Source organism: Mytilus californianus, unplaced genomic scaffold (genome assembly GCF_021869535.1).
Source record: "Mytilus californianus isolate M0D057914Y unplaced genomic scaffold, xbMytCali1.0.p SCAF_34, whole genome shotgun sequence".
Lineage (NCBI taxonomy): Eukaryota > Metazoa > Mollusca > Bivalvia > Mytilida > Mytilidae > Mytilus > Mytilus californianus.
Genome location: NW_026262684.1, coordinates 143,446 through 164,076, shown reverse-complemented (window position 1 = coordinate 164,076; position 20,631 = coordinate 143,446). Strand labels below are relative to the sequence as shown.

Sequence of the window (20,631 nt, the reverse complement as noted above, 5' to 3'; positions counted from 1 at the left end):
CACTAGTTCGATACAGGAGGACTATTAGTTCCTAAGAGTATCACCAGCCCAATAACCAGTAATCTGATAGCAGAAAAGACATTATTTGTCCAAATGCACCCAAATTGGTACCGTTTATGTTATTAATGATAGAAAGATTTCATAAAATGCTTAAATAAAACATCAAAATTAAAATATTTTTTAAAATGTTTTACCTAACAATTGCAGCATGTTTGGGTTTCTAATAATACTATTTTTTTTACATTTAAATCAAAGGACAACAGATGTTTTCCACCGACAGAAGAGTTTTCGTTGGCAGAAATAAAACTGTAATCCTAAACTGCACATGTTTTAATAAGATCGAAAGTTCCTGGCTAGTTGTGAAAAAACCAAGAGAAACAGATGAATTAGATGAAAGTTACATACCTTATACGGAAGGACTTTTACTCAATCCTAAACTGAAAAACTCAAACATTGATATCGTTGGTAATTACAAAAGTGGTGAATGTAATCTTATTATAAGACATTTTTCGGATTATGATGAAGGAACCTACAAATGTGAATATTGGGAAAATGGAAATATCTATATAGATACCTACCATGTGCAAATAAAAAGTGAGTATTTTGTTTATAGAGTATAGATTTTGCATTGCAAAGACATAAAGGATAGGCTCTATTCAGCACTAACAACTCGATCGATTTACAGCACTGTATTAGATCAAATTCTTAGCCGTCTTGCTTTATATACTGTGGATACATTTATCTTTGAGGGTACCATTTTTTATCGATTGAGCAACACTTGTGGTTTTACCAAAGTCTGCATTCAAGCCCTCAGAAAATTTGTACTTCGTTGAACATTTAAAACCGGGGTTCACCTTTACCCACATAGTTGATGATGATTGGTATATCAAGAATAATAAGGACTACACCGTAGTGAAACAGTTGTTTTTGTTAAAGCTTAAGTATGTTTGCAAATAATGAAAAAAAGGTTACTTCATATATTGAAATATAATTGGGATTAGGTCAAATCTGTTATATTATGCCGACTTCATACAGACGCTTCTCAAGAAGAATGACAAGTGACTATTATCTTAATTTTAATTCACTTTCATCTAATATACATGTAGCTGATTTTTTCTTAATAAATAATTAAAATTTTGATAATTATATTGAATGCATCTATCCTCTTAAACTTGAAAATACAGGATACCTCATATACATTTAGTCTTACTAACATTTAGAAATTGACAATTAGCGTAGGTTGAGAGCAAGATGTCCTAATCTTTATGTTACAATTCAGATGTTTATGCAGCAGCCTGCCGACTGCGCTAATATTTGTACTGCGTATCCATATCAATACGATATTCCTGCGTTTGCGTTTCCAACCAAGGTTTCCAAAGGTAAAGTTCAAGGTCTCCCTTCGTATTAGACCAAATCATCTTTATTTTGCGATTGGATTTCCCTCCGAATTCGGTTAGGTTCATGTTTCTAACTCTTTAGTTTCATATAGAGTGTTCTGTAAATATATATAATGATCATAGAGTATTGTGAAAACGTTGATATTTGAGTCTTGAGTTTACAATGTCCTTATCGAGAACAGTATCTCCCGAACAATCTTATTTCTTTCGTCAGTTTGGCAAGTTTATGATGAATCTGAAGAACTTCGGCTCTGGAACCGATTAGAACCAAATTATCTTTGTGAATTAAATTTGGCATTAATGTTCCGATGTTCTTTTCTCATAAATCCATTCCGATATACAATGCAACGTAACACCAAACCTGAGGAAATGAAATGAACTCCAAAGTAAGTGAGATCGGGTGCGCCGACAATATATAAACAATCTCCTGATATACAACATTGTACAATAGAAACCAGTTACTGTTGACAAACATTACTAGTATTGGTTATTATTATTTTTTATGGTATTCATCTCAGGATGGTGCTTCCATTGACTATAATCTACGATTTGTTTTATAGATCCTCTGGTTATGGAAATAACATATACGTATTTTGAGCACACAATAACGATTGATTGTAAATTAAGAGGAGGAGAGCCTGATAACTACACTATTACCTATTGGGAGCACCGTTCTGAATTTAACGAATATATTCGGAGTTCTAATGGATTAAATGACAGTAAATTGACTATTTCAAAATCAAAGAGTAAAAATAGGTCGCACGAAAATGATGGTATTTATACGTGTCAAACAACGAATGGTCTGGTTGGAGCAAATAGATGGTTAACACAGAAAGGATCTATTCTCATCAACGATAAAGGTGAAATAACCACTTAAGGTCAAACTATACTTATTTATTGGTATAATTGTATTTTTTATATCTGTATAGTACAACAGAGAGGCGAAAAATGATATAGTCTAAAGTAAACTGGCAATGCCATGGCTTTAAAACGATAAACGACCAAAAGACAACAGTATACGAACAGTAACATAGAAACCTAAAGACTGAGCAACACCAACTCCTAAAGAAACCTAGGGCGATATTATGTGATCGTATGTGGTCCGGATCCAGCCCCATATGTAGAAGAGAGGCGAAAGATACCAGAGGGACACTCAAATTCACAATTAGAAAACAAACTGACAACGCTATGGCTCAAAAAGAAAAAGACCAAACAGACAAACAGACAAACAGACAAACAATAGTACACACAACACAACATAGAAAACTAAAGACTAAGTAACACAAACCCCATCAAAAACTAACGGTGATCTCAGGTGCTTCGGAAGGGTAAGCAGATACAGCTCCACATTTGGCTTCCGTCGTGTTGCTCATGTTAGTAAAAACCTTGTAATAAGTATAATTCGGTTTATCACAAATATCGTGAAAGGTGGACGGGTTTGCAGTTAATACATTACAAACAAATCTGATATCATTTGTGAAACGGAAATTCAAAAACGATCAACCATCTCGGGATGGCGTGTATTATTCAACTTATGCAATTGTGGCGAGTTAATCATTTTTGAGGAAAACAATAATTGGTTAATGCTATTGATTTGTCAAGTCCAATGAGTATTGTTATGTATTTATAGAAAACATGTATCAGGGACAATGTCCATTTTATTTTATCTGACCTAATGCTTACAACTATTTTCTTCTTAGTTAAAGTTCAAATAATTTAGATAAAGCACAGACGTTTTAACAAAATTGGGTATATGTAACAATTACTCTACTTCCTTTAACACGTTTAAAAGATATTTCTATGCCCTTTTTTAAAATTTTCAAATACTCACAAAAAATAATAATTTTAAAAACATACCTAACATTATATTGTTTTGACATGCTCTTCGCGCGATAGATTGAAATAGAAATAAAACAAAATTAAATCGATCATAAGGTAACGAATAGATTCAAGTTTTGAGCTATACTGTATGGATAAACAAACTTTTTCTTTTTTTTTACTTAAAAGAAATAACAACCTTACGACCCGTAAAACAATATTGATTAAAGTCTTTAAAAACATGAAAAAAAAAAAACATCAGAATATTGTGAAAAAGCAACAAACACATAACATTCACATGACAAGAATTTGATATACATATCAATCAATTATCAAGAAATGTATTTGGACATTGAAAAGAAACATTAAGACAATATCATCTATCAACAAATGTCTATAACAGTTTTTTTATTTTAGTCCCGCCAATATTTGTGAATTCAAACAATGAAGTACAGGATGGACGGTTCGGTCAGACGATTAATTTGACAGTAATTGTGTACAATAAGTTCGGCTGGATACAAGCATATATTTCAAAACTAAATGAGTCTTTGAATATACCTGCGAGACAGCATCGAATTCTTACACGTGAACTGTTCCACAATGTAAATGTAACCGTAACCGGTATACAAGTAACCTTCCAGATGATATTGGATAAAGAAAACGATTTTACTAACTACACAATTAAAGCTTGTAACAAGGAAGGATGTAATGAATTCATTGTTCAGATCATAGTAACAGGTATGTTGCAACTTTGGTGGTCTCTTTCTTCATCATTTTTTAATGTTTCGTGGTTGCATTAAAAGGTTAATATTCTACCAAATAATTATTGATTGCAAAAATGATGCAGTGTCGAATCTCTTTCAATATTTAAGGATTCAAGAACAAAGCAGCAGTTGTGTTTTCCTACTGAGCCATTTTACTATAACGTGTTAAAAAATCATACACAGAATTCACAGAACCCTCCTTGTCAACTGAGTGTTCTTCAGAATTTAGTAAAGCGTTATCCGACTGTTTTTAAACTCTGCAGATAAACTTGAATATATATTAGTAAAGTTTTAAAGCAGCTAAATGGTCTCTTTAGAATGAATATGTGTATCAGTAAACGTGGTGAACGACATACATCAGTATATCTCTAAACAAATGGATAGTTTGTTTATCTACATTATTTAAAAATGCTATAACTTGTTGAAAAATCCACCAACAAATATTTAACTAACATCCCGATGTAAAATATTTAACTTATATATATTATGTTTTAACATATACATGACTATAGAAGAGGTTTTTTCATTTAAACATTACACGACAAGGTTTAAATATATTCGATGTGCATGGGGTCAAGTTAAAGGAGAAATTTGTCCAAATGAGTTTCAACATTTTATTTTAAACCGTTAGTATATTACTGTGTCCTATAGTAAATATGTATTTCAATTAGAAAAGAATAATTTCAGTTTTGGATAGAGTTTTGAAAACCTTTTTTCACATCTTATTAAAATTAAAGCAGCATAATATAAAGTAAAATTGCAACATTATCATGAATATAGTATTATGTTATTGAAAACAAATTTTTACTTTAAATATATTATTTTTTTATCATTTTCAGAGTACGAAGAATATAATCCTACACACAAATATGGTGATTGTTGGGCAATCATGGGCAGTATACTTGGAGGAAGTGTAATATTCTGCATTGCCTTACATATATACTGCTCATTGAAGCGTTCAAAAAAATCCAATCGGATGCTTAACATCTCAGCACAGGTCAATGATCGTGAAATAGAAATTTTAGATTATAACAATGATAGTTTTGCACAAATAAACAACAATGCGGAAGTGAATATTGACAGTATCTCAGACATGGTTTTAAGGGCTGATGTCGTAAGTTCCAATGACAGCTCTTCTCTAAATCAATATGGTGATGGTTATGAAAATCCTTATCAGACGATTGATCTTTGCGATATCGATATGCATCAGTATAGTAGTATCACCAATGACAATTATCAAAACACAATGATATTCCCGTCAAGTGTGTTGCAAAAAACGCCAAAACACGTTGCAATGAATAGCCCAATAATTCACTGGCTTGTTATATACAAGAGAAAGGATTAGATGAATACAAAAATTTATTATATATATTTTCTATACTTAAGTATAAGTTATATAATTTATATTCTGCTCATTCCAAACATTCTTGTATGGACTTTCTGAATAAATCTGTGTATTGTTGAAAGAAATTAAATTACCCTTTTATCGCTATATCTAATAATTCTGAATACAAGATGTAAGTAACGTTGATTTCTTCAAGTATACCTTCACAAGTAAAACTATGGATAAAACATCTGATGATAACCTTCATGTACAACATACAAACCCTGTTAAAACATTTAATAAAATTGTCTCATGTCTAAGAGTGAATTTTACTGATAAATTATGCAAAAACGTAGATTTCATCAAAACCCCTGAAAAACACTTAATAATGTTTACCACTGGAAATCTGTAATTTCAACTTAAGAAACCACTCTAAACTGCTGTTAAAGTCTTATTTATCATATGATTAAATTACATTGAAGTACACGTTTCAAAAATGTGTCCTATCACAAAATTCTATTTATAAAACAAATGATGCATTTCAGTTGAGACCCTTAATCAGTCAGAAATGCACATTAGGGTTTTTCGGTAAACATTATGAAATCACACGTATTATGATGTCATTAACAGGGTCCAACTTAAGATTTCTAGTCGAAAAGATCATTAAATAAGCAGTTAATATAATATCAAGACCATAGCAACAGTTTTCATATCAGCATATCTTCAACATCCAGACTGTAATTTCAACTACATAAATACGAGTAATAAAGAATTTAGAGCTTTCCCAATCAAAGAAAATGCTTACCAGTGATTCATAACGTTTTAAAACCTCTAACCGAGATGATAAAAACAAAACTAGTATACATTAAAGCCTTATTTAGACAAGTAATACGAGCTTTGAAGGCGGCAACCCTCGCCCTATCCTGGGACAGTGGTGTAAAAGTACAACATAAGGACACACTAAAAAAAATCAGTTACAAAAGGCTTAACTCATCAGAAGATAAACATAGAACTATATCTAACAAAAGAAATGGAGTGGACGTTGACTGGAACTTGAACATATCAACAACAAAAAGACACTAAGAACAGATCTCAGAGTACTCGTAACCTTTGACAGCTAGTTTAAAGACAACAACAACTAAGTATCATACAACAACGACTGCATCAAAGACTCCTGCCTGGGCAGACACATCGTGTATAGATTGCATTTCTCTAAATATAGACAATGCAATTTTCCATAGGAACTCCCTTTGCGTCTAAGACACTTTTACTATGAAGTTCCGTGAAAAATTATATCCTAGAATTTAAAGTTGATATGCACTACTATTTTATTCAAAAGTCAAACCATAGGGCTGAGCGGCATATTTTCAACATTTATATGCCCTGAACTTGTTAGAGTTTAAACTTATACTAAAATCATGTACTATCCCTACCTTTACTTTTTGCCAACTTTAGAATTCATTTTTCCCGCAATACTATGTTTTTATACTGGTAACAGTCTCAAGTTAGGTCTCTATGAGATGAAACATAGATATCATATCTGGGAACCAGTACGTCACCAAATCAAATTATCTATGAATAGTATATATATCTCCCAAAAAGAGGCGTGGTTTAAGAAACAGCTGTATTGACAAAGTGCAACCTATAGGAGAATGTTTCTATTGCCGTGAACAGAATGAATTCTTGTTTGCCAAGAACGGGATCGATCGTTAAAGAGTTATACACAGATTTGAACTTAAAAGAGCAACACGACTGATATCCCATGTAGAGCAGGGTCTTCTTACCAAACCAGAGTACTTGTGATCTTTTCCAGTTTTTGATTGGGTTCATGTCAGTGCGTTTTTTGACTTAAGTTTTAAAGATCATCTTGGTATATTGCGATTCCCTTTTGTTTTTTGAATAATATGATTCACATTTCCTAATAGTTTTATGTAGATTGGTTTAAAATAAAGACGAAAATTTATCAATAAGCATTTGTTTCACAAGTAATGTGTTACATTAACATGACATTCCGGGTATTACATCTGGTGCAGGAACTGATGACCCTTCCAGAGTTTTGGTATATTGTGTTGTGTAGCATGTTGTGTGCTATCATTATGTAACTTTATCCATACTTGCTCGTAATCTTTTCGACTCATCAATTTTGAATTCTGTCTATGTATCTCCTCTGCTTTTTAATCTGGCACTTTTTCGTCTTGAATAGGATACGCACGGCTGGTATAAAATAACTCCGCTTAAGACAATGAAAAACCAACGATAGATATAAGATAGATTTTCTATTGTATTTATCTACTATTGATTTGTATGTCATTATGATTTCCCTTTTGAAGTATTAATATATCCGTCTTATGACTTTCAAACGTTCCTCTAGTTTAATATAACAGTATAATGTCAGGAAGTTATACTTTATGAGAAGGTATGTCTATTTTTTTGTTTAAATAAACCTTTATCCATTATTTGTTATACAATGTTATAAAAATTATCAATATGTTCTTCCCTCATTCATCATGTTCGTCATCATTTACATGAATATGTTTTGACTTAGAACATGTGTAGAATATGATACAGATGCCCATGGTCCAGCTTATGTACTAGTTTTATTTTATAGATCATATTTAGAATTTTAATGGTTATTTGTTTTCTTTTCTAGGTATGAAAATGTGTATATTTTGGATGTGCTTAGTGTTAAGAAGTGTGAAGCACGTTCTGTGTAAGTAAACGAAACATTTTTTTTTAAATAATGAATATTAATTCAAAACACAGTTTAAGTACTACATAACGATAAACTTTTAAAACATGAAAAAAAAATGAGGAAAACAGGCGCAGTCACTAACTAAACAGTATCGTGCGTTTTTGTCTATTTGAGCAATGTATAGAAATTTAACCAAAAAGCATTGTAATGCAACTTATAATTATATTCTGATTTACTTCTGTTTATTAATTGAGCTCATGGATTAACATTATAAGTATACGTGTAACATAAATTACCTTAATTTCATTTGGGTTTTTTTTGTGTAAAACAACGAATTAGAAAAAACTAGATTTATTTTTTATTGAAATTAAACAAAAAACATCATGCCAAAAAAAATGTTATAAAAGATATGTTAAGAAATGATTTGCACTTTACAATTCATGCAATTGCCGAGTGTAAATTATATTTACTTCAAATAACTTTAGAACAGTGATGTATGCAATAATTTATTTTTGTCCAACTAAAAGGCATACTTTTACTGCATCTAGGAATATTCTAAAATAAGGCCAATACATTTCTGTAAAATTGACACTACGCTCAATTTCTTACTTCTAAGATTTTGAAAAAAAGGATATTACTGACGATATCATATGGATATTAATTTTTACTGAATCAAAGACTTTGATAAACACCAAGACGTACATTTTAGCTATAAGAAAACGTATCAAAACTGACAAAAGCTAGTTCAAGACAAATTATTGCATGCCCAATTTGCAGGTAACCATCTGACATGTGAAGTATTGATAATAGTAAACCAATCGTGATAACTATTGTTCCTAAATCGGATGATTGAAATTAATTTGAATTTAAAATCAAAACGTGTAGTTTTCTTAAACCATTGCATAATTTAGAAGATACATCTTTCAGAACAAGCGTCCTTTCAATAATATGCATTACTGTTTTTTATCAGTCAGTGGGCGTACATCTAAAACTAACCTGTCATTTGTTTATGCCAAGTTGTCGTGAAATTGCATGATTTCCAATAAGAAGAAAATTTAGTGCCACTCTGGATCAAACTTAAAAACATTCAAAGAAGAGTGCTGCACGATTTTCAATCCCAATAGTCTAAAAATGAATGGACAAAAAAACAACCCAAAAACAAAATAAAATACTTAACAGACAATCAACAGTATACAAAACACAACATTGAAAACTAACGACTAAGTAACACGAACCTAACCTACAATCAGATGCACTTTCTTATTTAAATTCATATTATATACATCTATTGTTTAAACTTATTTATATTTATATTATATACATCTATTGTTTAAACTTATTGATATTTATATTATATACATCTATTGTTTAAACTTATTTATATTTATATTATATACATCTATTGTTTATTCTTATCTATATTTAATTTATATACATTTATTTGTTTTAAAAACTACCCACCTTTAAAATGTAATAGCCTAATTATAATGTGAAAGCTTAGCGTTACATGAAGACGGAATTAGTTGTTTTCAATATCGGCACTGCTTTAAATGTACACTGTCATTATTCGTATTGACAGTTGAGAAAATTAAAAAAAAGATGATTACATTCCAAGGTCGCAACACATCCACCGATACAATCAACTGGTTGTGCCTTGATAGGGTATTGATCCCTTCTTCAGGAAATCTTTATTTTTTTCGATTGAAAGATTCAGGTGTAAACCCTAGAATATAACGTGTAATATAAAACACATACACAAAGACTGTTTAGTCCCTTTTATTATATCTACAAAATCTACAGTAATGAGTTTGCACAGATTATTCATTGTGATAAACTCAATTATTCATTTTAAATTACAGCAGTATACACTCATAATGTCACTGTATATGCATCGGAAGGTGATATTGTAATTTTGAAATGCAAAGTGCTTTCAAACAGTAAGTCAACATGGGACAAAATAAAATTCACTCAAACAGACAAAAGTGTCATCCTATATTCAGACGGACAGGAGCTTAATGTTATCTCACCTAATATTCAAAACCTTGCAATTGTTGGTAATATAAAAGAAGGTGACTATAATCTTCAAATACAAAATGTATCGTTGAAAAAACGATGGAGTTTACGTATGTTCTAAGAGTAGCAATGGACAGGGAATAATGGAGCATTACGTTGCACTAAAGATAACAGGTGAGCCTCTAGATATAAATAATTGAACCGCTGTAACTCAAGAATGACAGAAGCGTCAAAGTTATAGACGTAGCGTTCTTGCCGCGAATGAAGTATGATGCGAGTTTGATCCTAATAATGTAAAACCAAAATCACTACACTTAGTTTTGTATAGCTTCGGCACTAAGCACACTGTATTTAGTATTACAAGAATAAAAAAAAGAGACGGATTGCTGTTGATCAAAAATATGTTACCGTAACAGTTCATTTAGTTGAATCCTTTTTTGTAAACGAGCACGCTAAAAAATGTGCAGATGCAATTTGGTCCCATATGATACATGTGATATGAGTTAAACATGTAATCGTCCTGCATATATGCATATACACGTAAAAAACATTCTTTTATTGGATGAATATAGATTACTCTGATAAAAAAACCACAAGTCTATACTATCTTTTAAGCTCTCTTGTGTCCTGAGTGGAAAATAGACATAAAAAAGTCTGACCTACAATGAAAACGAAGTTATTCAAACATTTCTTGTCGTGTTGTTGCAATGTTTAGTATGTCCTAAATATATCTGTATTAAAAAATAAACTACCAGGGGCCGTCCATAACTTGCAGTGAGGTAGGAGTTGGTTTGCTCGTGTTGTAGACCATTTCACTTTTAGATGAATAACTGCAATAAAAGCGCTGTTCCATTCATTTTTGTATGCTTTTTTGTTGTGAATTTACTGATTTTGAATAGATACCCCTTATCCTTGTTTTTCTTTTCTATATACGCAAGTTTATTGTTTTCTGTTTGGTATTAAATTTAACGTTAAGATCCATTTATTACACCTTGTGATCCGTTTATTTGGCAATCGCCAGTGGCAGTCAGCAGGATTTAAGAACATTTGTTGTTCGACCTGTTAGTCAAATGCGTTTTGTTAAAATATACCTTTTCACTTTTTTGGTCTTTTGGAAAATGTTGTTTGTGCTGTATTTAGACCCCTCTAACAAGAAATTTGTTTTGCATGCACGCGTATAAAAATTGCGGTTTTTATCCAACGCAATCATAGGTTTAAACGTTGTTTTCAATTTAGACTTGTTTATATAAGTTTCGTTTGGGCTTGTATTATAATTGCCTTCGGGTTTATATGATCTGTTCATCCTATTTTGACTCTTCAAAATTCAAGAGTCTATCCTAAATTGAGGTAAACTATGTGGCCTTCCAATAACCGTTTCAATTCCTAACATCACTGAAGAGACATTAATTGTTGAAATCCGGATATGGTGTACAAAAAATCTTTGCACCTTTGTTTGCGGTATACCATTTTTGCCGCAAGTTTATTGTTTTCTGTTTGGTATTAAAGGTGTTAGTCCGGTAAGGGCTAATTTTGGCCTAAAATTCGAAGAACATCTGATGAAAGATTTTAGATTTTTTTTAAACAGTAAAGTGTGTACTCCAGTCGATTCAATTCGTTTATGTAAAATATTTGAACTGATTTGGTCGTTAGAAACGATCAAAGTCAAGCTTAAAATTGAAAAATCTATCAAATATGCCATAACACGTCACTTTTCAGATGGTTTTTGTCTTTAATAGAATTGCCTGCATTCGTGTTCAGTCTCAACCTTTATATATGTTATGTATTATCCTAAAATACAACATATATTTAAATATTAAGCATGAACACAAATGCGGCCACTTCCATTTAGGACAAAAACCGTCTTAGAATTAGCACAAATGCTACAATTGTGAAGATTTTAGTAATTTTGCATGAATTTATGTTACTATTACCGGATGCATGTGCATTGTATTGTCAAAAACAGCCCATATTTATGGAACACAAGTATTATAAATTCCAATAAAGAGCTAAAAGTTTGCATTTCAACAAATTTGTAAAAATGCTATATTTTAGGGCGAAAAAGGGGCCTACCGGGCCTACTCCTTTAGAGTTAAGATCCATTAATTACACCTTGTGATCCGTTTATTTGGCAATCGCCAATGGCAGTCAGCAGGATTTAAGAACATGTGTTGTTCGACCTGTTAGTCAAATGCGTTTTGTTAAAATATACTTTTTCACTTTTTTGGTCTTTTGGAAAATGTTGTTTGTGCTGTATTTAGACCCCTCTAACAAGAAATTTGTTTTGCATGCACACGTATAAAAATTGCGGTTTTTATCCAACGCAATCATTGGTTTGGACGTTGTTTTCAATTTAGACTTGTTTATATATTTTCGTTTGGGCTTGTATTATATTTGCATTCGGGTTTATATGATCCGTTCATCCTATTTTGACTTCTCAAAATTCAAGAGTCTATCCTAAATTGAGGTAAACTATATGGCCTTCCAATAACCGTTTCGATTCCTAACATCACTGACGAGACATTGATTGTCGAAATCCGGATATGGTGTACAAAAAATCTTTGCACCTTTGTTTGCGGTATACCATCTTTGCTGCAAGTTTATTGTTTTCTGTTTGGTATTAAATTGATAGTTAAGATCCATTTATTACACCTTGTGATCCGTTTATTAGGCAATCGCCAATGGCAGTCAGCAGGATTAAAGAACATTTGTTGTTCGACCTGTTAGTCAAATGCGTTTTGTTAAAATATACTTTTTAACTTTTTTGGTCTTTTGAAAAATGTTGTTTGTGCTGTATTTAGACCCGTCTAACAAGAAATTTGTTTTGCATGCACACGTATAAAAATTGCGGTTTTTATCCAACGCAATCATAGGTTTGAACGTTGTTTTCAATTTAGACTTGTTTATATTTTTTCGTTTGGGCTTGTATTATATTTGCCTTCGGGTTTATATGATCCGTTCATCCTATTTTGACTCCTCAAAATTCAAGAGTCTATCCTAAATTGAGGTAAACTTTGTGGCCTTCCAATAGCTGTTTCGATTCCTAACATCACCGAAGAGACATTAATTGTCGAAACCCGGATATGGTGTACAAACAATCTTTCCACCTTTGTTTGCGGTATACCATCTTTGCTGCAAGTTTATTGTTTTCTGTTTGGTATTAAATTGATAGTTAAGATCCATTTATTACACCTTGTGATCCGTTTATTTGGCAATCACCAATGCCAGTCAGCAGGATTAAAGAACATTTGTTGTTCGACCTGTTAGTCAAATGCGTTTTGTTACAATATACTTTTTAACTTTTTTGGTCTTTTGGAAAATGTTGTTTGTGCTGTATTTAGACCCGTCTAACAAGAAATTTGTTTTGCATACACACGTATAAAAATTGCGGTTTTTATCCAACGCAATCATAGGTTTGAACGTTGTTTTCAATTTAGACTTGTTTATATTTTTTCGTTTGGGCTTGTATTATATTTGCCTTCTGGTTTATATGATCCGTTCATCCTATTTTGACTCCTCAAAATTCAAGAGTCTATCCTAAATTGAGGTAAACTATGTGGCCTTCCAATAGCTGTTTCGATTCCTAACATCACCGAAGAGACATTAATGGTCGAAATCCGGATATGGTGTACAAACAATCTTTCCACCTTTGTTTGCTGTATACCATCTTTGCCGCAAGTTTATTGTTTTCTGTTTGGTATTATATTTATAGTTAAGATCCATTTATTACTCAATGTGATCCGTTTATTTGACATATCCAAAGCAGTCAGCAGGATTTAAGAACATTTGTTGTTCGACCTGTTAGTCAAATGCGTTTTGTTAAAATATACTTTTTCAATTTTTTGGTCTTTTGGAAAATGTTGTTTGTGCTGTATTTAGACCCCTCTAACACGAAATTTGTTTTGCATGCACACGTATAAAAATTGCGGTTTTTATCCAACGCAATCATAGCTTTGAACGTTGTTTTCAATTTAGACTAGTTTATATTTTTTCGTTTGGGCTTGTTTTATATTTGCCTTCGGGTTTGTATGATCCGTTCATCCTATTTTGACTTCTCAAACTTCAAGAGTCTATCCTAAATTGAGGTAAACTATGTGGCCTTCCAATAACCGATTCGATTCCTAACATCACTGAAGAGACATTAACTGTCGAAATCCGGATATGGTGTACAAAAAATCTTTGCACCTTTGTTTGCGGTATACCATCTTTGCTGCAAGTTTATTGTTTTCTGTTTGGTATTAAATTTATAGTTGAGATCCATATATATAAATTTGTTTTGCATGCACACGTATAAAAATTGCGGTTTTTAGCCAACGCATTCATAGGTTTGAACGTTGTTTTCAATTTAGACTTGTTTATATATATCTTTTTGGTCTTTTGGAAAATGTTGTTGTGCTGTATTTAGACCCCTCTACCAAGAAATTTGTTTTGCATGCACACGTATAAAAATTGCGGTTTTTATCCAACGCAATCATAGGTTTGAACGTTGTTTTCAATTTAGACTTGTATATATATATATATATAATATTATATACATGTATATGGAGTTTTGCTAACTATACTGTAACTTCTAACCTGCCAACTATAACAAAATCATAATCTTAAACGGCCATTTTGATATTACATTAGCTAAAAGTCTGAACTTAAAAACGTTTAGTCTTATTCATTGTCAGTGTTATAAAAGAGGTTAATTTATTTTTCAGATAATCTCTTATTGTAGATATGGTATTTCAAACGCAATAAATCCACTTCTCTTTGGTTAAATGTCAAACGATTCAGAATTGTGTAGGTCTTTAAAAGTATATAACACCTACTCTCAAACATAGTTTATAAGGGTCACCCTTGGGCTGGAGAAAGCTGACCTTTTAAGAGAGGGTATTTTTTTTAATTTGAAATTCGTTTTGTATAGGTATTACTTTAGCGGAAAAAAGTGGAGGTTGACCTTACAGGACAGTTTTTTTGCTTAATAGGGGTGCCCGTTATAGCAGGTTTGACAGTTTATCTGAAGAACAATTTGGGAATAAAATGACAACAATTAGCATCTTTGATTAATAACTAATACTGCAAAAGAACAACATGATGACACATCAGCAATAACTGATAACAACGATAGTCTGCTAGGTGACGAAACGCAGTGTTCTGATTTAAGCTTTTTGTTTTATCTATCAGATTACAGACAGTCAGCTGATAAAATAACACAGACACTTATCAATCAATAAATACAGAAAATATCGAAATGCATTCATACAATTTTATCGGTTCATGATATAATCAAAATACAATGATTTTTCCAAGCAGTTTGATGAGAGACAAAACACAAGATTTTATCCCAGTTGGTTATTTCCGAAAAACCTGGTTAGTAATAAACAAAAACGCAAGGAGGTGAATTGAAAATGAAAAACATCTTAAACATAATTTACACTATTGTTTCAGGTAAGGGTGAAGGTAGGTACCTTTTAACACGTTAAAACACGCTGCATTTGTTTGCACCTATTCTTAGTCAGGAACCTGATGTTCATAGTACAAGTATCTATCGTAGTTTGAACGTACAATGCACCAAAATTTCGTGATTTGTTTCAGTTTAAACAAGACAGTTGGTGTTACGTTCGGTAAATAGTTTTTGTCAATATGAAAATAACTCAACAGATTGACAAATCTTAATTCACATTTACGGAGTACATGTACTCGGGAAGTATTTTATTTTGTAAAACAGGTAAAGTATAATTGATAAGAGCTATACAATTTAAAAAATATAACATCAATAGTAATTGACCCCAGGAAATCATTTCGCTTTCCCTTTTCTAGTGATTTCGAAATGAATAACGGACACAGGAAAAGCATTGTCTACATATGAAACTTCAATGAAACTTCAAACTAGAAAGTTGTTTTAACTTTATATTCTATTTGATATTCTTTAATAATGTGCTAGTTCGTACCTTATGTCTTAAAATAGAATTCAAGCAGAATATGTACAATTATTTGTACCGTAAAGAAATAAATAAACATTGATTTCATATTTCTGTTTTAAACATGTGGGACAGAAGGAAATGTATGATTGTATTCTTGGAAGCTTTTCAGGTGATAGGTAATGTACTGTTAGTGCTAACATGTAAAATTGGCTGCCGATGTAATGCCGAAAAAGCTATTATGGACTTTATATCCAGGAGCAAGAACATTTCTTTTTTCAAATCTGTACATTAAATAATAATCACTAAGAACCGAATACATATTGACTATTACACAATGTTAACCGCAAATTTTCAGCTATACACAAATTAGTACAAAACGAATACACAGTTCTTCTAATCTTGACATTTTCTATTAAATTTAGCCATATGAAAAAAACTGCTTGTAATTATATATGAGTGTCTGGCTTCAGACATACCGATGGGAGCAATGTCTAGGTTCCTTACATGGTACAAGCACATGCACTAGAGCCTCTGTTTACATAGTATGTTAATAATGCGAAGTTATAAATTGTACCAAAATTTACCGAATTGCAATGAAGAAATTTTTACAACAATCTGTATACAATTTTGAAAGAAAAATGCCAAAATTTAGTTCACTTATTTTGGCATGTATTTTTTTCGTAAAAAATAAGTATTATTTCATTCTATTATACAGCTAACATACAAGAAGTATTTGTTACGATTGGTTATACCACTGTCTTGAATTGTACATGCATAAGTCAAGCACGGAAACTGGGTGGGACCAAATAGGTCGTTATCAAAGACAAAAACTTTAAAAGGAGAAAAATTGTAATTTGATTATAACAATATTTTCTATTGATGATGAAGGGAAATAGAAATGTCAATACGTTGAAAATCTTAGAACAAACAGCCATGTTTACAAAGTTTTTCTCACACGTGAGTATTAAGTTTAACTCTGAAATGTTTACCTGGGATAGAATTTGATTGTAATTCAAAATTATTTTGCTTTTCAACATGTTTAAAGGCGTTCCGATCTATGGCGTTGTTCTGTTTGAACGGGTTTTCATTTCGGCTGATAGTTGTCTGCATTTGTCATGTAGGCGCTAATTCCGACATGTTTCATAATTTTAAATCTGCATATAAGAGAAATATGTTTATAATTTTTGGGATTATATTTGGTACTTTTCATGTATATGAAGGGGAAATGTGTAGTTTGCAAATTTATTGGCATTTCGCCAGTGTCTTATTATGTTTCGCAAATAAATGAAAGGATGTTTATTATGTCATGAGCTACTTTTTTAAATCAAGGATAAGCTCCTTTATACAATTGTCTGTAATCGTGCGTGTTCTGATAAAATGTTTTATTTTGCCAGTACAATGATGTCCAAATTCATTCTTGTATATCATGTATATAGTGATTGGATATAAAAGTAAAATACTTAACTGATGAAATTGATATTGTTATCAATATTTTAGGACAACCCACATGTTTATAAGAGTCTGACGTGTACCATATAAGTCCAATTATCAGTAGAATACGAAAAATGAATAGAAAACATATTTTAGAAATATTGGTTTGTTATATCTTGATTCCTAGAAATATTGCTTTGTTATATCTTGATTCCTAGAAATATTGCTTTTTTATATCTTGATTCATAAAAAAAGGCTCAGATAAAATAAACTGTTTGCTTCTAATTTTTAGAAAAGATCATTTGTGATAATGTTTTGATGTAGTAATATTTGAAAAAGATGCTGTTGCACATTTCTAAATATAAATTACAATGTCTCAAATAAGATAAGTGTAGCTGCTTTTGCATAAACATTTGACACAAAATTTATATATATTTCCTAACTGACATTTGGAATACTTGTAGTCAAAGTGCTATCAAAGTGAGACGATTTACAACCTGCATAATGAATGAATGTCTCATGCTATTGATACTCGTTCTGTTGCTTTTATAATTTCTGAATTCGATTTACAGAGAGCAGAACAGCCAGCCCATCAGTTGACTCTACTGTTTGTGAGTTTTAAAGCTAGCATTTCATAGAAATTTATATCAATAATCATGATAATAGTAATAATAAAATGTTATGATTAACTGACATATTTGTGATGTAAAATCGTTTTTGTCAATTGTTCTGTTTGCTTCTTGGTGGTTTCTCGTTACAATGCTTTCTCATTTTTTAAATCTTATTACAGTTACACCTACAACCAGCACAGTTGTCATTTCATCAGGTGAGTTTTCATGGTAACATTTACAAATAGTTATAACATAAGAAATAATTAAATATTATACTTATATCTTTCCAACATACATTTCCTTTGTTGCATTCAAAATTAACTGTTATGTATGTACACGTGATGTAACGGACAATTTTTATCTTTTAAAACATTGGATCCTTTTAATTCTATTACTTCAATAAATTGTTGACATTTTATTTCAGTTAACAATACGACAACCGCTTTAGTTGACCATTTATCAGGTGAGGTTTATGTCTTAAATTAGAAAAAAAACGTTGTTAAAATAACAACAACAAAAATAGATAGTATCATTGAGTAAAATTGAAAATGTAAATGGGGAATGTGTCAAAGAGACAACAACCCGACCATAGAGCAGACAACAGCCGAAGGCCACCAATGGGTCTTCAATGCAGCGAGAAACTCCCGCACCCGGAGGAGTCCTTCAGCTGGCCCCTAAACAAATATGTATACCAGTTCAGTGATAATGGACGTCATACTAAACTCCAATTTATACACAAGAAACTAAAATTAAAAATGATACAAGACTAACAAAGGCCAGAGGCTCCTGACTTGGGACAGGCGCAAAAATGATACAGTTTCATCATTACTTGTTTATCATTCGCTAATATTTGTGTTATGCAACATCGTTTTCGAATTTATACAGTTTGCTTTTTTCTTGAATATATGAAACAAATGTTAAGAATGAAATCAGATGTCCAATCTAATGAAATGTAAAAGGAAAGTCCAATGCAAATACACGGTAAAACACAATATTAACGTTGTAAGAAGTAATAAACAACCTCACCATAGAAACGAGGGTACACATTTTGTATACCAGACATGCGTTTCGTCTTCCTAAGACTACCAGTGACGCTCGATTCAACAAGGTGAAAAAGGCCAAGTAACGTACCAGGTTGAAGAGCATTTAGGACCTCAAAATCCGAAAGGTTCTGCCGTATACGGCCAAAGCAATCTAAATATTCCTTAAAATTAAAAAAAAAAAGTGTATGTAGTTAATCTGTAATGAAGACCATATCAATTTTAATTCATGTCAATACATAACTGATGATTACTGGGCTAGTGATACGTTCGGACAGACAACATCCACCAGCAGTGGTATCGATCCAATTGTTGTAAACAAACTTATCATAGATAATAACATGAATTTATATTACGTGGTTGTTCGTCTAAAACTTCGTTTGAAAACACGAAACTAAATTTAATTTTTGAAGCTGTATAGGATAACAGATTCTGTAAATAAATATTTGTTGTTACTGTTTTACCTTTTTCAATTCAAAGATTTTATTTGACAGCAATTTCAAGACGGCGCTTAATCTTAATTCTCAGAAAATGTCCATGTGAACAATGTTGTCATATTTATCAATCAGATGTTTGTTATCTTCAGATATTAGTTATTATTTTTTTTATGAAAGGTTTTGTGAACTTATTTCATTTTCGTCGTATTTTGTTATTTTTTTCAACTTACTTTTTATTTTTGTCTCCAATGATGTGTTTTCAATTTTTCTTGGTATATGCATCATATAAGTTTCATAAGTAGTTGATCTGTTTTTATAAAAGATCTTATATTCAAAGTTAAAAATAATATTAGTACCAACATTACATGCATAATGCATATTATTGAAACTAAGGGTAGGCTATTCCAAGTATAGAGAAAGAGAATTTGATGTCGTTCTTTACTCCCGAATCTTATTCATATTGTTCTTTTATCTACTTAGTTATGCATCATTTTCTATGAAGCTAGTGTTTGCAATGTGAATGAAGTAAAATCAATGTGATTTTTTGTATTGTAAATAATACTTTTGAAGAGTTGAAGCCTGATTTAAACAAAATTGCAGCATAATGTCATTTTATAAAAAAAATAATCTTAGTATAGTCTAAATACGAATATGTAATATACCTGATTTCAATACTTTTATTTTAATTCCTTTCCAGACAACGACTTTACCTCTACATTTGTATATGGCTTTTGTTGGATAATAATGGGCAGTATAGTTGGAGGCATTGTTGTAGCATGTGGTTGCTCACATATTTTCTGCTGCATTAAGCGTGCAAAAACCGGGAAGAAGATTTTTCACATAAATCCAGATGACAACTATGATGAAGTCGAAACTTTCAATTATAACAATGCTATTTTTGATCATACAGCCAACAATACAGAATTGAATAATGATAATGTCTCAAGCAGTATCGAAAGTAACGATATTATATTAAGGGCCGACGTTGTTGGCTCTGATGACAGCTCTTCAATAAAACAATCTGGTGATGGTTATGAAAATCCGTATCAAGCGATAAATCCTTGTGATATCGATATGCATCATTATAGTAACATTATCTCAAGCAATTATCAAAACACGATGATATTTCCACCTAGCTTGTCGAAAAATACTTCCAAATACTTAAATATTTCAATGGATAGTCTTATAAATCACTGGC

General features: G+C 31.4%; 1 protein-coding gene and 1 long non-coding RNA gene across 2 annotated transcripts; both read left to right on the top strand.

Moving 5' to 3' along the window:
- The first annotated feature begins 266 nt into the window (after window positions 1-266).
- Window positions 267-5,385, top strand: LOC127736595 (uncharacterized). Its single transcript, XM_052247157.1, has 4 exons — window positions 267-594; window positions 1,958-2,257; window positions 3,633-3,953; window positions 4,819-5,385. The coding sequence occupies exons 2-4, from the start codon at window positions 1,969-1,971 to the stop codon at window positions 5,322-5,324; spliced, it is 1,116 nt and encodes a 371-aa protein (XP_052103117.1). The 5' UTR covers window positions 267-594; window positions 1,958-1,968; the 3' UTR covers window positions 5,325-5,385.
- Window positions 5,386-17,787: 12,402 nt separating this feature from the next.
- Window positions 17,788-18,413, top strand: LOC127736594 (uncharacterized). Its single transcript, XR_007999063.1, has 3 exons — window positions 17,788-17,956; window positions 18,136-18,171; window positions 18,381-18,413. It is a non-coding gene; the product is annotated as an uncharacterized LOC127736594 (long non-coding RNA).
- The last annotated feature ends 2,218 nt before the right edge of the window (window positions 18,414-20,631 follow it).

What these genes read in the sequence shown, in the direction of transcription:
- LOC127736595 (XM_052247157.1), top strand. Translation starts at nt 1,969, where the DNA reads ATGGAAATAACATATACGTATTTTGAGCACACAATAACGATTGATTGT. An exon ending in TATTCTCATCAACGATAAAG is followed by an intron (nt 2,258 to 3,632) that starts GTGAAATAACCA and finishes TTTTTATTTTAG; the next exon opens with TCCCGCCAATATTTGTGAAT. An exon ending in TGTTCAGATCATAGTAACAG is followed by an intron (nt 3,954 to 4,818) that starts GTATGTTGCAAC and finishes TATCATTTTCAG; the next exon opens with AGTACGAAGAATATAATCCT.